Here is a 14,723-nt window from a genome sequence, read left to right on the forward strand (position 1 = left end):
GCAGACAGTTCACCAAAATGTATATGCGAAATTAATTGCAAAATAATGTACAATCCCTTTGTGCACGTTACATAAGGCATTGCAATCCAAGGCAAGCACAGATGGTGGAGGTAGGTGCAGCGTATGTCTAGTTATCAAAAGGCAGTATTTCTGTGCATATCAGCAAAGTATATGGGGTTTTATTTCCAGGCTGTAGGAGGGCCACAATTTTAGCCTCTTGGGAACCTTTATTGTGCACTACTAATACTGCTGCATATCATACGGGCATTTTCGCATATTGCCTCTATTGAAGCAGCATCACTTTTCTATGTAAAAGTGAACATTCTAGTGTCTCATTGCAGGTCTGCAATAATCATTGTAAAAATGTTGAGAATCTTTCAGACGACTGTGTACAAACTTGACTAACTACACATAACTTTCCGCATCAACAAAACCATATGCTGGCTTAGTCCTTTATCTCAGAGCTTCATTTGTCATTGGCAATTGTGCCAGTATTGCCAGTGACAAGTGGCACTTGTCCAACCTGCTCTTACATTGCTTGCACTGCCAATGAAAAAGGAATAGATTTGGTAAATACATTGATTGCATTTTCAACTCTACAGAGCAATAGTTATCCATGGAAAAAAAATGCGCATTTCAGTCTTTAGCACACATTTTTGGCATGACAAAAGTCATTTTATGATAGTGCCACACACAAAGAGTGCCGGTGGCGGTGATGCCTCAACAAAAAAGAGCTCTTTCGTAAAGTAGTTCAGACAGCAGCTTCGCTGACAATCTAGAATTTGTACCTGACAGTTACTCTGACCACGTTTGCGATGTGCGTACACTGGTAAAAAAAAACAAAACAAAGATGGCGAAGTGACAGCATGCTTTACTAATGAAGGAAACTTTTTAGAATTAGAATGGTATGAAAAACATTACAACTAAACCTGCCGATGTTAGTATGTTTTTCGGGAGTTAATTTGGCGGTTACCGGGTTAACGTGCAGCTAACTCCATATAATTAGCATCAATTAAATGCTGTGTATCTTGGGGACCATCATTAACAATGTGATGCATGTGAGCCATCACATGCTTGAGTTCATTAAACATACAAGATACGTAGGCACCTTTTATTCAGATAGCATTTGTATACAAAATCAAAAGCACCATGGCAATGTCAGAAGCAGCTTAGGCATATAAGCACAGCCTATTTTGAACATGATGTGGAACAGGTTCCTTAGCCCTCTTATTTTTCAAAGTCGGCTAACAAACAGATGTGCATTTGCAAAAACCTGCATGGTATGCAGATGAGCCATTCCTGCCACTAACAAAATGAGCCACTTCACAGATTTCCATATGGTCCTTCCAGTCTTTGAACTCTGCAAAAAGAAAGATTTTCCAAGTTGTCAAAAGTGAGTCTCAAAAAAAAGACAGCAAGAAACAGAACTCTTGTAGACTGGAAAATACAAAATAAAAAAAAAAAGTACAGGTATTGCCAACACCAACGGATTGCACAAGTAAACTGCGTATGTTGACATCAATTTTTGGAAGCAGATTTCAGAGGCTAGGCTACACTGCCATGCAGTCAGCCATAACTACTGCTGGATGAATGTCAACATATCCAAAATGAGTTATCAAGTTGTCCTTTGTGTGCCTTCATAGAGGCTCTGACTAGGCTCAAACATGGCAAATAGACTTGTCCTCCGCACTCATTGGTTCTTTACGATGCCTGTCACTGGAAAGGCCTAAAGCTTTTCCTATTGGTTCATTGACTTGAACGAGAACATCTTCGGTGTAACTCCGCCTGGTTGGGTACTTGAAACAAAAGTTTAAGAAACACCATCACCAACCAAATTTTTTATTAGAACCCGACGTTTCGGGTCCAACTCGATCCCTTCCTCAGGGGCGACTAAAGTTTGAGGCCCGCAGTAGCAGGCACACGTGGCGAAGTCCACGTGTAGCAGAGCCAGGGTAGCGTCCCCAGATTCCTGTTCACTGCTGCAGCTGTCGGCCGGATGAACCGAAAAAAGACATGACGTCTTTTGAAAGGGTTGGTCTCCACCACATCAAGTATGTTCACCTCGCCAAAGGCGATTTTGTGGTCGGCGCATTCGCAGTGCTCGGCGAGGGGGGTTGCTTTTCGAGTTCAATTGCCGGGCGTCATTTTTGTGCTGCAATATGCGCAGACAGATTTTTTGTTTCGCCGATATAAGAGGCAGAGCACTCTGAGCACGAGATTTTATAAATAACGCCTGGTTATTTTTCTCTAGGAATACGGTCTTTTGGTAGCGGCAGAAAACGGCAGACTGTTGAAGTAGGTTTGTGCGACACACAGACGTGTTTGCGCAGGATGCGTGCAAGCGCCTCACTGGTGCCCGCCACGTATGGGAGCACAATGCGAGGGCGCTTCGTCGTTTCCGTGTTGACCGACCCTCTTGTCCTGCAAGCTCGACGGCGGAAAGCACATTGGAATAAAGGCGCGTGTATAGCCATTCTTCTTCAGATCGGCTAAGCATAGGCCGCTGCCTGCTACTGCGAGCCTCGAACTTGTCGCCCCTGAGGAAGGGACCGAGTTGGTCGCGAAATGTTGGGTTCTAATAAATAATTTGGTTGGTGATAGTGTTTCTTAAACTAGTGGTTCATCACACCGATTAACAAGCTAATGGCAGAAGGAGCACAGGTAACGTCTTCAAGAGCCTACATATGCTCTTTGCAACCATGTGTTCTTATTCCATCATTTACTATCAGCCAAAAAGAACTCAGTACTCTGTTTGACAGCATTATCTGCACATTGGATTCACTTTCAGAGTTTATTTCGTTGCAACAAGGTGCCAATCACGACAAAGGCACTGGTCATCGAACAACAGAATGCCCAGTGCTCAGTTTAAAGGCAACAAGGAAACATGTTAACCTGCCAAGTACAATGATCAAGAACAATGTAGAAGCAGTGTTGTGTTGTGGCGAGGTAAATCTCATCATTGTACAACAAAATGAGTAAAAGCTGCGTCCAGGTGGCGTAAAGCGTGAAAAAGCGGTATGACTTCCCCCTCAAAGAAGCATCGGCCCAATGCTCTACATTGAATAGAAAGGTAGGCAAAAATAAACATTAAGCAAAATATAAATAGTGTCCATCAGTTATAATAGGGCTTTAGGCACACAACATACAATTTCTGGACATGTATCACCCCTGGGGTACTGTCAGTAACATCTGGGGACAATTCCATAGCCCATTTCATCTAGATGAGTGAACTTGATTTGCGGAAACAGCAGCGTAAAATTTATAGTTTTCATTAAATCCACGATGGTGATTCAGCATCCAAACCTAGAGTCGGTCTGCTGGCTCGTAATTTTCATTGTCATTGTAGGTTACGTTAGGCATTGGTGCCTTGCTGGCTTTTTATGCGCAACTGGGCGAGTCGGGCTGCTTCTGCACGCTGAAGGTAGGCAGTGACACTGAGGCTGTCCTTTTCCGTTACATGTGGCATCAGCATGACATCGAGTGCTGTATTAAGGCGAAAGCCTTTAAAGGGAAACTGCACCAGTTGTAGATTTTGATGAGTTTCAAGGAATCAAATGATTACAGCTTTCAGGTTAAGCATGCAAGATATCTTCGCGCTAGCATTTCAAACAATGGCGCAAATAGCGATTTAAACCGCTTCAGCTATCGAGCTTCTCCTCACCACACAGCGACGCTTGGGGGGCACATAATGACATCATTGACGGCACCAGTATGTTTCCCGCATAGAATGGCTTGGTTGGAAGAAGTAAAAACAAGGCTACCAAAATTGAAGGCCCAGGAATATTGTTTGATGGCATCAAAAAAGGCACCGCATGATGTGGGCGAAGGTAACGTAAAGAAAAAATATTACCGTCCGTGATGTCATCATCGAGCTTCTACGCAGTCCTTCAGTGCTGTGAGGAGAAGCTCGAATTGTAATCGTTGATTACTTCATCAGTTTTAAAGATAGCACACAAACACTTTGCAAGCATTACCGACAGCTTATGGAGAGTCAAATTCTTGAATGTCGCAGAATTCTCGAAAAGTGATGCAGCTGCGCTTTAATGGCTCATACTGTCGGCGTTCGTTCGGTCACAATATAGCTTTCGATCAAATTACATCACCTGAAACCGAAACTAATGTCATCGGAAAGGTAAAAATCCTGCATCCACCGGGAATCGAACCTGCATCCCTCGCATCGCCAGCCTAAGCTTTAACCAACTGTGCCACACCCGGGATCGTGAACTGCACATATATCTTGTCTACAGTGATTTGGTTTGGTTTGCGGGGTTTAACATCCCAAACCGACTCAGGCTATGATAGATGCCGTAGTGCAGGACTCCGGAAATTTCGACCACCTGGGGTTCTTTAACGTGCACTGACATCACATAGAACACAGGCGGCCTTGCTTTCGTCTCCATTGAAAAGCGGCCGCCGAAGCCCGGTTACGATCCCGCATTCTTGGGAACAGTAGTCGAGCGCCGTAACCACTGCGCCACCCCGGCGGGCCCTTGTCTATCATGAGGATGAGTTAAAACACACATCATAATTCTCCTTGTCTGCGTGATGCTAATGCGGCCACTCCCCTTTGTAGCGAGGGATCACAGAGTTCTTCATTAGGCCAATAAATAAAGGAGTAGAAAAAGAACAAAAACTATACCAACTGCTGTGCATTGGTCAAAAGTCCAGAAAAAAGAAATGAGGAAGGAAAAGGGGGAGTCCTTCAACAATCTTTTCGTTTACGCCACCAGTCAAGGCGGTGCTTTGTCACCTCTACTGCCCTACCCAGGGTGTGCTCTTTGGGTGGTGACATCGACTGCAGACCAAGTGCTGTCGAAAGAGTCTCCATCAGTGCTGATGTCGCAGTTGTAGGGGGGGAGGGCCACAGTTTCGGGCACTCGATCACAACATGCCGTATGGTTTTATCGGCTGCGTCGCACTCGGAGCACTTGTGCACAGAAAACCACTCCGTGCCTCGCAGAGTAACCCGCTGCCGTCCGCTGTCTCGTGTGTTGTCATAGATGTTCTCATTAGCGATCGTGTGTTTTGTGCTGGAGTCCACCGCCAGGGATGACTTTGCCCGTGCTTCGCTGTGCCATCTCTTCATTTCTGCTTCTTAAACCTGGTTATGGATCTGCTCTCTCCACGCAAGCTGGAATATCTCCAACAGGCCGGCTTGTGGAATTCCGTACTCCTATGCCAACCTTCGCGTTCAAAGCATCCATCTGGTGTTGGAGCACTTGAGTACGATGTACTTGTATACCTCGCTGGACCATCTATGGCGAAGTGCTCAGCTGGCGCTGCAAGGCAAGCTTGCGGTTGTCTCACATGCGACGATAGTAGCGCTGACAATGATGCTGCAATTAGTGATAATGACAATGACAGCATTAGCAATGATAACGGTGCATTTAGTTAATGATAATGAGAGCAAACGGATGCACCGTGTGCACCAGCAACGCTCAGCCTTTCGCACTTCTGCAGTGTAGATTCCACAGTGCTTTTGGAATTTTCGGGCTCCCTGCCATACACAAGGTGGAATGGAGTTGACCTGCTTCTCCGCTTCTAGCCGGCAGCAACAGCGCGGCAGGCTACTGTGCTGACATTAAAGCGAGAAACTAGTTACATCGGCTTAACTTTCAGGCCGACTGACTGTTAATGCATGCAAGGAGGACAATGCCACGGACAACGAGAAGTGGGTTTTTTACACGACAGATATGATGTGCTTCTCGCTTTCTACAACGATAATTAGTCTGAAGAAGCCTTTGGCCCTTTGCTTCGGCGTTGCGAGTCAGGTAGTCAGTTGCTACTATTATCCACTTGTTGCTAGATGTCAATGTCGGGAAATGACCTAGTAAGTCCATGCCGATCTGTTGGAATGGCCTCGCAAGTGATTGGTTTGGTTGTATATCCTGCAGTCTTGTTAGCAGTGTTCGGTGGCGTTAGCAGTCACAGCAACTCCTGACATAGTGCGTGACATTAGCAGATAGACGAGGCCAATATGGGCCAATATTATTTAACCTGAATGCGACTCAGAGTAAAATAAAGTTTAGACGCCCAGCTGTGGGCTCATCATGAGGGGCCTGTAGGATTTCATCGAGAAGGCCCACAGGGACAAGTAAGTAGGCGGTCAGGGTGCGAACGCCATTATAAAGCGCAAGGGAGGCTAGTCCACGTTTGAACACTCTTAAGTGGCAAGGATGACTTTCCTTCAAGGTAGTCGAAGTCTGAGTGCTGAATTTGCGTGAAGTAGGCCCCAAAATAGCATCGTTATTGTCTTCTTCCAGCACTTTTGGACAGGGGCTCGTGAAAAGCAGTACCATGTGTGCGTGGCCAAAATAGGTGTTTAGAGCAGCTCTTGGAGCAAGCAAATATGCTTTTTGGAGCAGCTAAATGGAGCAGAAAGCAGGACAGACGTGCTGAAACAGCTATGGAGCGGAAATGTTGATGTTTTATAGCAGAAATATCGGCTTTTTGAAGAAACTTCAGAGCATGTGGTCAATTAAATCTCCAATAAGTCATAAAGGCCTTTCTACCCTTCTTGGCAGCAGAAATTGTGCTGCTTACAAACAGGCCCGCTGTGTTCTGAAGATGTTTTACTGCACACTGACTGTAACCAACATGTGACCAGCGTGCAGTTTAAAGGCCCATTCACGATTGAGGATTGCAAAGGGTGTGCGATTAAGGAACCGCTCAGACTGACCGATGTTCACACTTGCAAAGGCAAACGGTGGGTCGCTTTCCCAAATTGGCCTCATTCAGAACGAGACTTGTCGACCTTGACTGCTCACCAAAACAGAAGCCGAATGTAAACCGAACTTCGATTCATATCAACTGTGTTGCTGATTGGTTACCGATTTAAGACCAGGAAGGAAACGTTGGACATGTGCCTTTTTATATATGGGAGTGCTTGTTGCTAAACAAGCTAACTCTCAAAACGTAAGAATAATGTGCTTCAGATTGTATGCTTAAATAATACAGCATGAGCACATCTATTTTGGCCTTCTCGACAATCTCTAGACGAAGCCCAAAACAAGTCCAAGGATCGCTAAGGTTGCACACTATAGTGAAGGCTTGCCAAAGTAAAAATAATATGCGAATGAAATATTTTTGCTGAAGAAAGAAAAAGGCTCTTAGTGACCACAATCCACGGCATGCATGCAAGAGTGCCGCAGTCACCATGAATAGCAGAAAGCATGGGGATGATATCGTGTAACGTCAGCGCCCAAGGTTGCCAAACCATAAAGCTGCTTTCGCTATTAATAATAAAAAATCATTATAAACTATCTACTGCACTGAAATCTCAAATTTCGAGGATTTATAATTTATGTGAATGGAGTGAAATGCAATAATCAGTTTATGCTCAGATTTTAGCTGTCATGACCCCTTTAAGTGAATATAAATAGTTCAAGCATATGGTACCAACATAAGAAACACTACAGAATTATATGAAAATGTCACTGAACTACGAGCACGTGAATGATTAAGCTGCTAAATTTGAAAATAATACACAAGACGCGGGCAGGGTCATTAAACAGAGCCCTAGAATATAATTTTTTCCATCTCGTCACCTTCAGGTGCATTATCTGCTCTGGTTTAGAGCTCTGCTCTTAGTTTAGCGACTTCATATAAAAACAGAACCTCATCTGGACGTAGAACTTCTCTATGCGAAGAGTAATTTTTCTGTCATGGGCAGAATATCCAGGCTCGGGAACATCTGGGCTTTTCAAAAACATCGCAAAATTATGAATGTTGCTTGTCTTAATCTCAATTATTGAAATGAAATAAATAATTTAAAGAAATCGAATTTTCCAGCGTGTTTACGAGCTTTGCAAGCTCTGCAGACGTATAAAGAAGACCTCGGTGGTCAAAATTTGAGATGAATTCTTTTTTTTTTTGTTTTTTTGCACACATAATTTGCTCAAAATTAGATACAGAATAAGTACTACATTTTGATTTGTGCCTGAACTTTCGAGCCACATATCTTGCAATATACCGGGTGCACGAGGCATTTAAGGATGCAATGTTGGCTTCAGGCAGAGAATATCTCCAGCAAATATATATATATTTTCACCAAACTTTAGGAGATATTTCTCTTACTGTTTATTTTCACATTACTCAATGAATGCGCCACTTGCAGCAATAACCAATTCAATTCGGCTTCGGAAATGGCTGCATGCACGGATCAGGTGGTTCTTAGAGGTACTGCCCATTGAGTTCGCAGTGGCGACCTTAAGAGTTTTTTGTATTATGTGGTCTTTTGTCGGCTTCTCTCTCAACGACGCCAGTGATTTCAAATCTGGACAACTAGGAGGCCACAAGTTGGGAGTGATGTGGTTATTGGAAGTTGTTGGCCAGCCACTCGTGGGTGACGCAGGCGGTGTGGGCGAGAGCCGAATGTTGCTGAAAGACACAAGATTTTCCTTTCGAAACAGTATCAGTCCAGGGCTTCACAACGGTGGCAAGCACCTCTGCGTACTCGGCAGCATTAACGCGGAGTCCTTCTGCAAAACAGTGTGGCAGCATGACATCACCCTTGTTGCCGACGGCTGCTGACACCATCACAAACAGAAATTTTGTCTGCAATGCTGTCGGCACCTCATTAGCGCTTCCGTAAAGCCATCTTTCATTATGGCAATTAGCTTTTTGGTCTTGATCGAAGTTCTTTTCATCTGAAAGAAAAAAAAAGCATTCCAGGCTCTTCAGCTTGCCTAGCAAGCGCTTGGACCAGAGCAGACTATTCTCCCGACCTTTACCAGAAAAGAATTGCGGCCTCCTCATGACACAGAAATGGTACCTCACGTCCTCGTGCACAGCAAGCCTGGCAGCTGACTCTACGACATCGAGCTCCTTTGCAATGTCCCACATTGACTTCTCTGGGTTGTCACTCACGATGACTTGCAGCCTCTGAAGAAAATCAGGTGTTCTGACGACGTCTGACCGCTGACTGTGCTTTTTCCTTTTCGCCACAGATGCCACGTCACTGTCACAGCACATCAGTTCTGTCCGCACTTTGTTAACGAAAGGCTTCGCAACATTCAGAAAGTTGGCAATTTCCAAGTCGCTGTGGCGCACGGCCAGTGCGATGAGGACTGCATGGCGTTTCATTTCCTGTGTCAACTTGTGCTTCCATTATGCAACAAACTGTGCAGTATAAATGATAAGGGGTCAACCAACAAGAAGCCGCATGCCTAGATACATATGCTGAGCCTGCTGGTGTCTATGGCGATAAGGAGTAGTAACCTCAAATACCTCATGCACCCAGTGAGCTACGAGACTGCTATAACTGTGCCTAGTGACGGGCAATCGAAGTAGCTTCAACGTCCTCGAGCCTTCCCTCGTGAAGCAAGTGGTCAAATTCATCATTCGCAAAGAACACGCAGTGAGCAAAAAAAAAAAAGAGAAATTACACGCTCTCAATTTGTGTTGGAAGTTTTCAGGTGCAATCAAATCCATTCGCTACAACCCATCATGCTTCGAAAATCTTAATGAAAAGCATAGGTAAAAAATTGTTCAGAGTGCAATACGAAAGACCTGCAGTAGACCTGCAAGTAGTGCTAAAGGAACACTCAAAGAAAAAGTAGGCTTGCAGCGATGGTATACTGGCTCCTAATCACAAAAACACCACTTTCACTGAAAACAAAACTCTTATAAGGTAGAAAAAAGAGAACAGAAATGCAGGCATTGCAGAAATACAGAAATCGCAAATGCATGCACAATGACATGCAAGGGATCCCGGAGGCTGCCTAACATGTATTATGGTTGCATGTTTGAATTGTTAATTTTTGTTTCAAAAATGGCAAAAAGACAGGCTAAATATTGGAAGCCAAAAATAAATTTGCGCTTGGCAGTGCCACAGGCAGTCAGTTTCGTTGTGGTATGTTTTGGTTCTTCGAAGTCACAGCTATGCATTAGGCATCACCACATGGTTTCATTTTTGATATACATGCTTTGGTTTACAAGTGCGGAGCAGCAGAGTTTTCCTCTGATGAAGTTCATGCCCCAGTAAGCGCTTCTCTATTGAAAAATCTGGTATGAAATGCACACAGGATTAAGTTACAACTTACTGGGCAGAATAAACCTGCACAGACCCGAGTGGAGCTGGGAAAGAAAAGAAAGGCTGGAAAAAGTAAGATTTAAATTGCATGGGTGCTTAAGAAAAAAAAAAAAAGCGACAAAAAAAAAGAAGAAAAAAAAAACGGCCTCGAACAGGATTTAATTCTAAGTCCTTTGGAGTTTTAACTGAATGTCTTAGCCATTGCACCACACGAACAGCTGAGACCTCTCGCATTACATTACTTGTATAGTGCAACTGCATTTTTTTACACACATTTTTCACTCACCGCTAAACAATTGCATCCCAAGTGTGCTGAATGCTTTTGCTGGCTGTTAATAGTGTCACCGATGTCTCATATCTATGATAAGCATAGGAGTTTGCCAAACTATCTCGTAATATTTCTATTTCTCTATTTTCTACTCTCCCAGTGTGCATGCACAGACCTTACTGGCACATCAGTTTGCCATCTGCAGGGCAGCGACTCTAGAGTGCACCACATAAGGTGTAGACACCCAAGGAAGCATTGAGCGAAAGGGAGCTCAGTTGGTTCATATTAAGAAATACAATAGTGAAGGAAACTAAATAAATTGAGCAAAACAGGCCCTGTGTACCCCTTTTTTCTTTTAACTTTCTGCCACAATGCATTGTTCACCCCTTGCTGCTATTCAAAAAAGACGGATCTGTAGCAGTCTTTACTCGTCACTCGTGATGGTAGCTCGGCAATGTCTGTGGCCGCATCCATAGCTTCGCTAGCTACAAACTTTGCCGCCACGCCGGCACTCGTACATTCTATCCTGTTAGTCAAGTGACCTCAACTCTAAAAAGCACCGCATGCTCTGTGGGTGCAAAGGTCAAGATTCACTGCGAGAACTTTGCAGTCAAGCTCAAGATCTATGCCTGGTGCAAACAAATAGACGGCTTTGGCGAACTGTAGCTTTAATTTCAGCTGCTGCTAGATTGCACTGCTCGCTATGCATCAAGAATCACGGAGTCTATGTCTACACCATCGTTTGCATCATTTTCCCAAGTCTAAATCCCTTGGAAGGAAAACAGACCTCTTCAACTTCAAATCGAAATATCTCGGCAATAAATGTGTCTTGCTGCCGGACAAGTGACAAAAAAGTCACGAAACACTGCACTACTGGAATCTGGCAACAAAAAATATTGTGATGGGTCCCATACTGCAGAAAATCTGGCATCCATGAAAAATTATGGGCATGTATCTGGCAAGTGGCAGGAAGGTGACGCAGCACTGCAATGACTGTCCGTCAGATTGTGTGACAACACAAGGCTACATGACATGACCAAGTCAGCAGGTGCTGCCACACAGGGTGCTTTTTATGGTATCAAGTTAAAAAGGAAAACAAAGAGAACATCGCTTGGAGCAATTACGCACCACTATTTGTTTCTTGCAGGTGTAAAACGTGACAAAGGTGAATGCAGGGCTACCTGGAATCACTTGAGGCAAATCTTTGAAGCCTTTGTTATGAAATATTAAATATTGCAGAGGTTCAGCTCTCTTTGAACCAAGTCAAAAGCATTAGCCATCGGCCGGTGCCGCATTTGTAGCTGCCGCTTCAGTCTTGGCTTGATTCCGCATTTGGTAAGCTTCTCGGCAATAGGCTAGTCTGGCTTCTCGTTCGATGTCTTGGCAACCTGTCTGGCATGGTTGCAGTCTCTGTCTTTGGCGCAAGTGGATTCCTCTACACCACACTGCCTCCTTTTGTCATGCCGCCTGGTGAATTCACCCAACACTATGCTCGCGGTCTCGACTGCACTTACCCAGAAATGTTTTAAAGCAACGAACAGAATATGGGCGCACAAAACACAGACAACAGAACATGTTGGTGCCGCTGCAAATGAATGAACAACGAAATAGCTATTAGAAATGACAGCAGTGCCTACTCTGCTGGCAGAAATCTTGAGCAAAAATTTCTCGTCAATTGGCCCTAATTGGCTATACAAGGCCATGCGACATTTTCCCATGAAAATAGCAGTGACTGAAATTTTTCATACTTTCACAATCGTCTTCTAGCAAATAATGACCTCCTTTTGTTTCGTACTACATGCGCCATAGTGTCAGCAAATAAATTGCAATGCTGTTTGTACAGCAAGCGACTGCAGGCAAGGGACACGTCTGGGTGATATTTTTGAGGTAGTCGTGTAAGCAAGTTTCCAGGGCAAAAAAATTATGGCATGTAATTTCTTCCTAACAGAGATTACCAAAGTACTGCCTGCTGAGAACTTATTCTCGGCAAATAATTTCAACAGTGTATGGAGCAGAGCATGAATTCGGGCAGCCCGAAAACCTGGGCCGGGCTGGAAAATTGCCGTTTTTATGGGTCTGGACCTGGCTCGGGCTTGACATGCAGGCCTGGGCTTGCAGCTTGCAGTGGCGGAACGAGGCCAGGCTGGGTAAAGCTGTGTATGGCTTCTTTTGGAGATGGAATTCCAGCACTAAAATCATTCCGGTGGTTTATGAATAAACCACTACTAGTACATATGTTGACAGAGAATGAGAGAAAGCTCATTTGTAAACAGAGTTTAATCAGTGCCACTCGGTGTTTTGTCCAAGTAATTTAGTACGAACATGCCGGGCTGCATTCAATGACACAAGTGAAAAAAGTTAAAAAGGAAAGGCTCAAAACTCGATAGCGAACTGTACTACAATGGAGGTGTTATGAAGTGCTGTAACCTGTCATGCATGACACAGCCCGTTTGCATAAGCACGTGCCTACTGAAGTACTCAACACCATCAGCTTAGGATTTCTCAGAAATCAGTGAGCAAGAGGGTAGCTTCTAACCTTTGTGTTACCGCTAACGGCTGGACATTTGAAGCCTTATAACAGCCCCTGGACAAGGACCTTCAATTGACTGCTCGGCAGGCAGCCATCTGTTCATAAAAATTCTGACTCCCCCCCCCCCCCCCCCCCCCCCCCCCCAAAGAATGTCTCTACGCTACAATAAATGCTGTAGGATAAGAGCTTATTGCTTTAGGAATCTTTACATATCCAATAACATATACATGCAAAATGAACAGACGCTACCGCTTTTCGTCTCCACAGAGATGTGACAATGTGGCTGTGATTTCTTCAATGAATATGTAAATTTTGGTTTTTTCTGCCCTTGCCCACTAATGTTCCTGGGGCAAAGTTGCCAGGGGCAGTCTTTTTGTAGGTGATTAAGCAAAGAACTTGCACCAAGAGCCAATTGCTTATAAGGAGTCATAGTTAAAATGCCCATAATCCACACCTTTTAAATGTACATTGTGCTAGATAGCTTTACATAAAATGTCTTGTCAAAATATTCTTCACCATGCCTTTGCTTCTGTCGGTGCTTTAACTGTGCCCTTCTCAACCAAGAATATTTTGCAAGGTTTGTCTCTCATCTTGATTTATTGTTATGTGCTAGTTAAGCAATACATTTTTAAGGCGCCTGTTCAGACTTACTTTGCAGGTTTGGCACAGGCCCTGTCGTGGAAGCGCAGGCCGGGTCCGGGCCATTAATCATTGCCGATGGGCTTGGAACCATGGATCCGGGATGGTCTTCAAACGTGGGCCAGGGAAGGGGCTGGAAAATCCAACCCGTGCAGGGCTCTAGTAAGGAGTGTAAGAAACTAAAGGTACAGGAAAAAAAAAATCACACACACATAAGGGGAGTTCAGTAGCGAGTTCATTACTTCGAAGCACCTCTACGTGGTCTCCGTGCTACAATGGAGTTGTCTAAACGGTATTTACGTTATCATTTCTGTTGTCTCAACAGAGCTTATCCTTTTGTCGTACCCGACGCAAACTAGGCAAAATTTCATCAAGGGTACGCAGAATATCATCCATATAGCTGCCGCTTTTAGCTGTGAAAGGTTCAGTGCTAGTTTAGAGCTTTTGGTGCTCAATATGTATCACTAGTTTCAAGCTAGTGATGCTCGAGCGATATCATAGGCAAGTACTTCACCCGGATGTGATCAAAACGAACAGCGTATGGAGAATCGGGGCCAAGAACGTAAAAAGCATAAAATGAGCTTCGTCGCCCTAAGCAGCTAATCACTGACGAGTGCCGTGAGTATCTGGTTGATAGAAGACAAAGCATCAAGCGCCAGTTAGCAGCATCATAAGACAGTGCAGTGCTCGCCTTCAACAGTGCTAAATTGGCGCGTGCTGCAAGTGCATACCTTGGCACAAATCCCTGCAGTATGTGACAAATAAGAACGGTAAGCGGACAGCATATAACCACGAACATTGCACGCAAAACTGGCAGCTAAAATTTGAACATGGCGGCACCTTCATTGGCATGCTTTGTCCACAACTAAAATATTTTCACAGACCGGGCACTAACCTTTCTGTACCGAAGCCGCAGCAGATGTGCCAGGGTTGTTCATGGCGCGCACACCAGTCAGTTCGATCGCACCCGTCCGTGCAACAGGCACAGTCTCGTTTACTACAACAAAAGCCACGACACCAAACCGCCGCCGCGGCACCGGCGGCATCCCCAACCAAGCAGGGTGGGTGGCGGGCGATGAGCGGTGGCCCGCCGGCACGCCGTGCCCTCAACTAGGGACAATCCGACCTAGGGATTGCTAGGGATTCGGGGCGGCTGTCCAGCAAAAATCCAGGCAACACTGGCATTATTCATGGCGAGTTTTAGCCGCTCCCTGCATCAGAGGGGCTTTGTATCCATGCATCGTACACGACAG

The 14,723-nt window shown here is 44.7% G+C and overlaps 1 protein-coding gene across 1 annotated transcript; it reads right to left on the reverse strand.

Moving 5' to 3' along the window:
* Positions 1 to 1,097: 1,097 nt before the first annotated feature.
* On the reverse strand, positions 1,098 to 14,543 carry LOC146176666 (uncharacterized). The gene is made up of 3 exons (XM_084582919.1): positions 14,366 to 14,543; positions 13,483 to 13,629; positions 1,098 to 1,360 (listed from the first exon to the last, which is right to left on the reverse strand). The coding sequence occupies exons 1-3, from the start codon at positions 14,514 to 14,516 to the stop codon at positions 1,245 to 1,247; spliced, it is 414 nt and encodes a 137-aa protein (XP_084439045.1). The 5' UTR covers positions 14,517 to 14,543; the 3' UTR covers positions 1,098 to 1,244.
* Positions 14,544 to 14,723: the final 180 nt, after the last annotated feature.

Source organism: Amblyomma maculatum, chromosome 10 (assembly GCF_055883805.1).
Source record: "Amblyomma maculatum isolate TAMU_Amacu chromosome 10, ASM5588380v1, whole genome shotgun sequence".
NCBI classification, from domain to species: domain Eukaryota; kingdom Metazoa; phylum Arthropoda; class Arachnida; order Ixodida; family Ixodidae; genus Amblyomma; species Amblyomma maculatum.

What these genes read in the sequence shown, in the direction of transcription:
- LOC146176666 (XM_084582919.1), bottom strand. Translation starts at nt 14,516, where the DNA reads ATGCCGCCGGTGCCGCGGCGGCGGTTTGGTGTCGTGGCTTTTGTTGTA. An exon ending in TGCGGCTTCGGTACAGAAAG is followed by an intron (nt 13,630 to 14,365) that starts GTTAGTGCCCGG and finishes ACTCCTTACTAG; the next exon opens with AGCCCTGCACGGGTTGGATT. An exon ending in GCCTGTGCCAAACCTGCAAA is followed by an intron (nt 1,361 to 13,482) that starts GTAAGTCTGAAC and finishes TTCTTTTTGCAG; the next exon opens with AGTTCAAAGACTGGAAGGAC.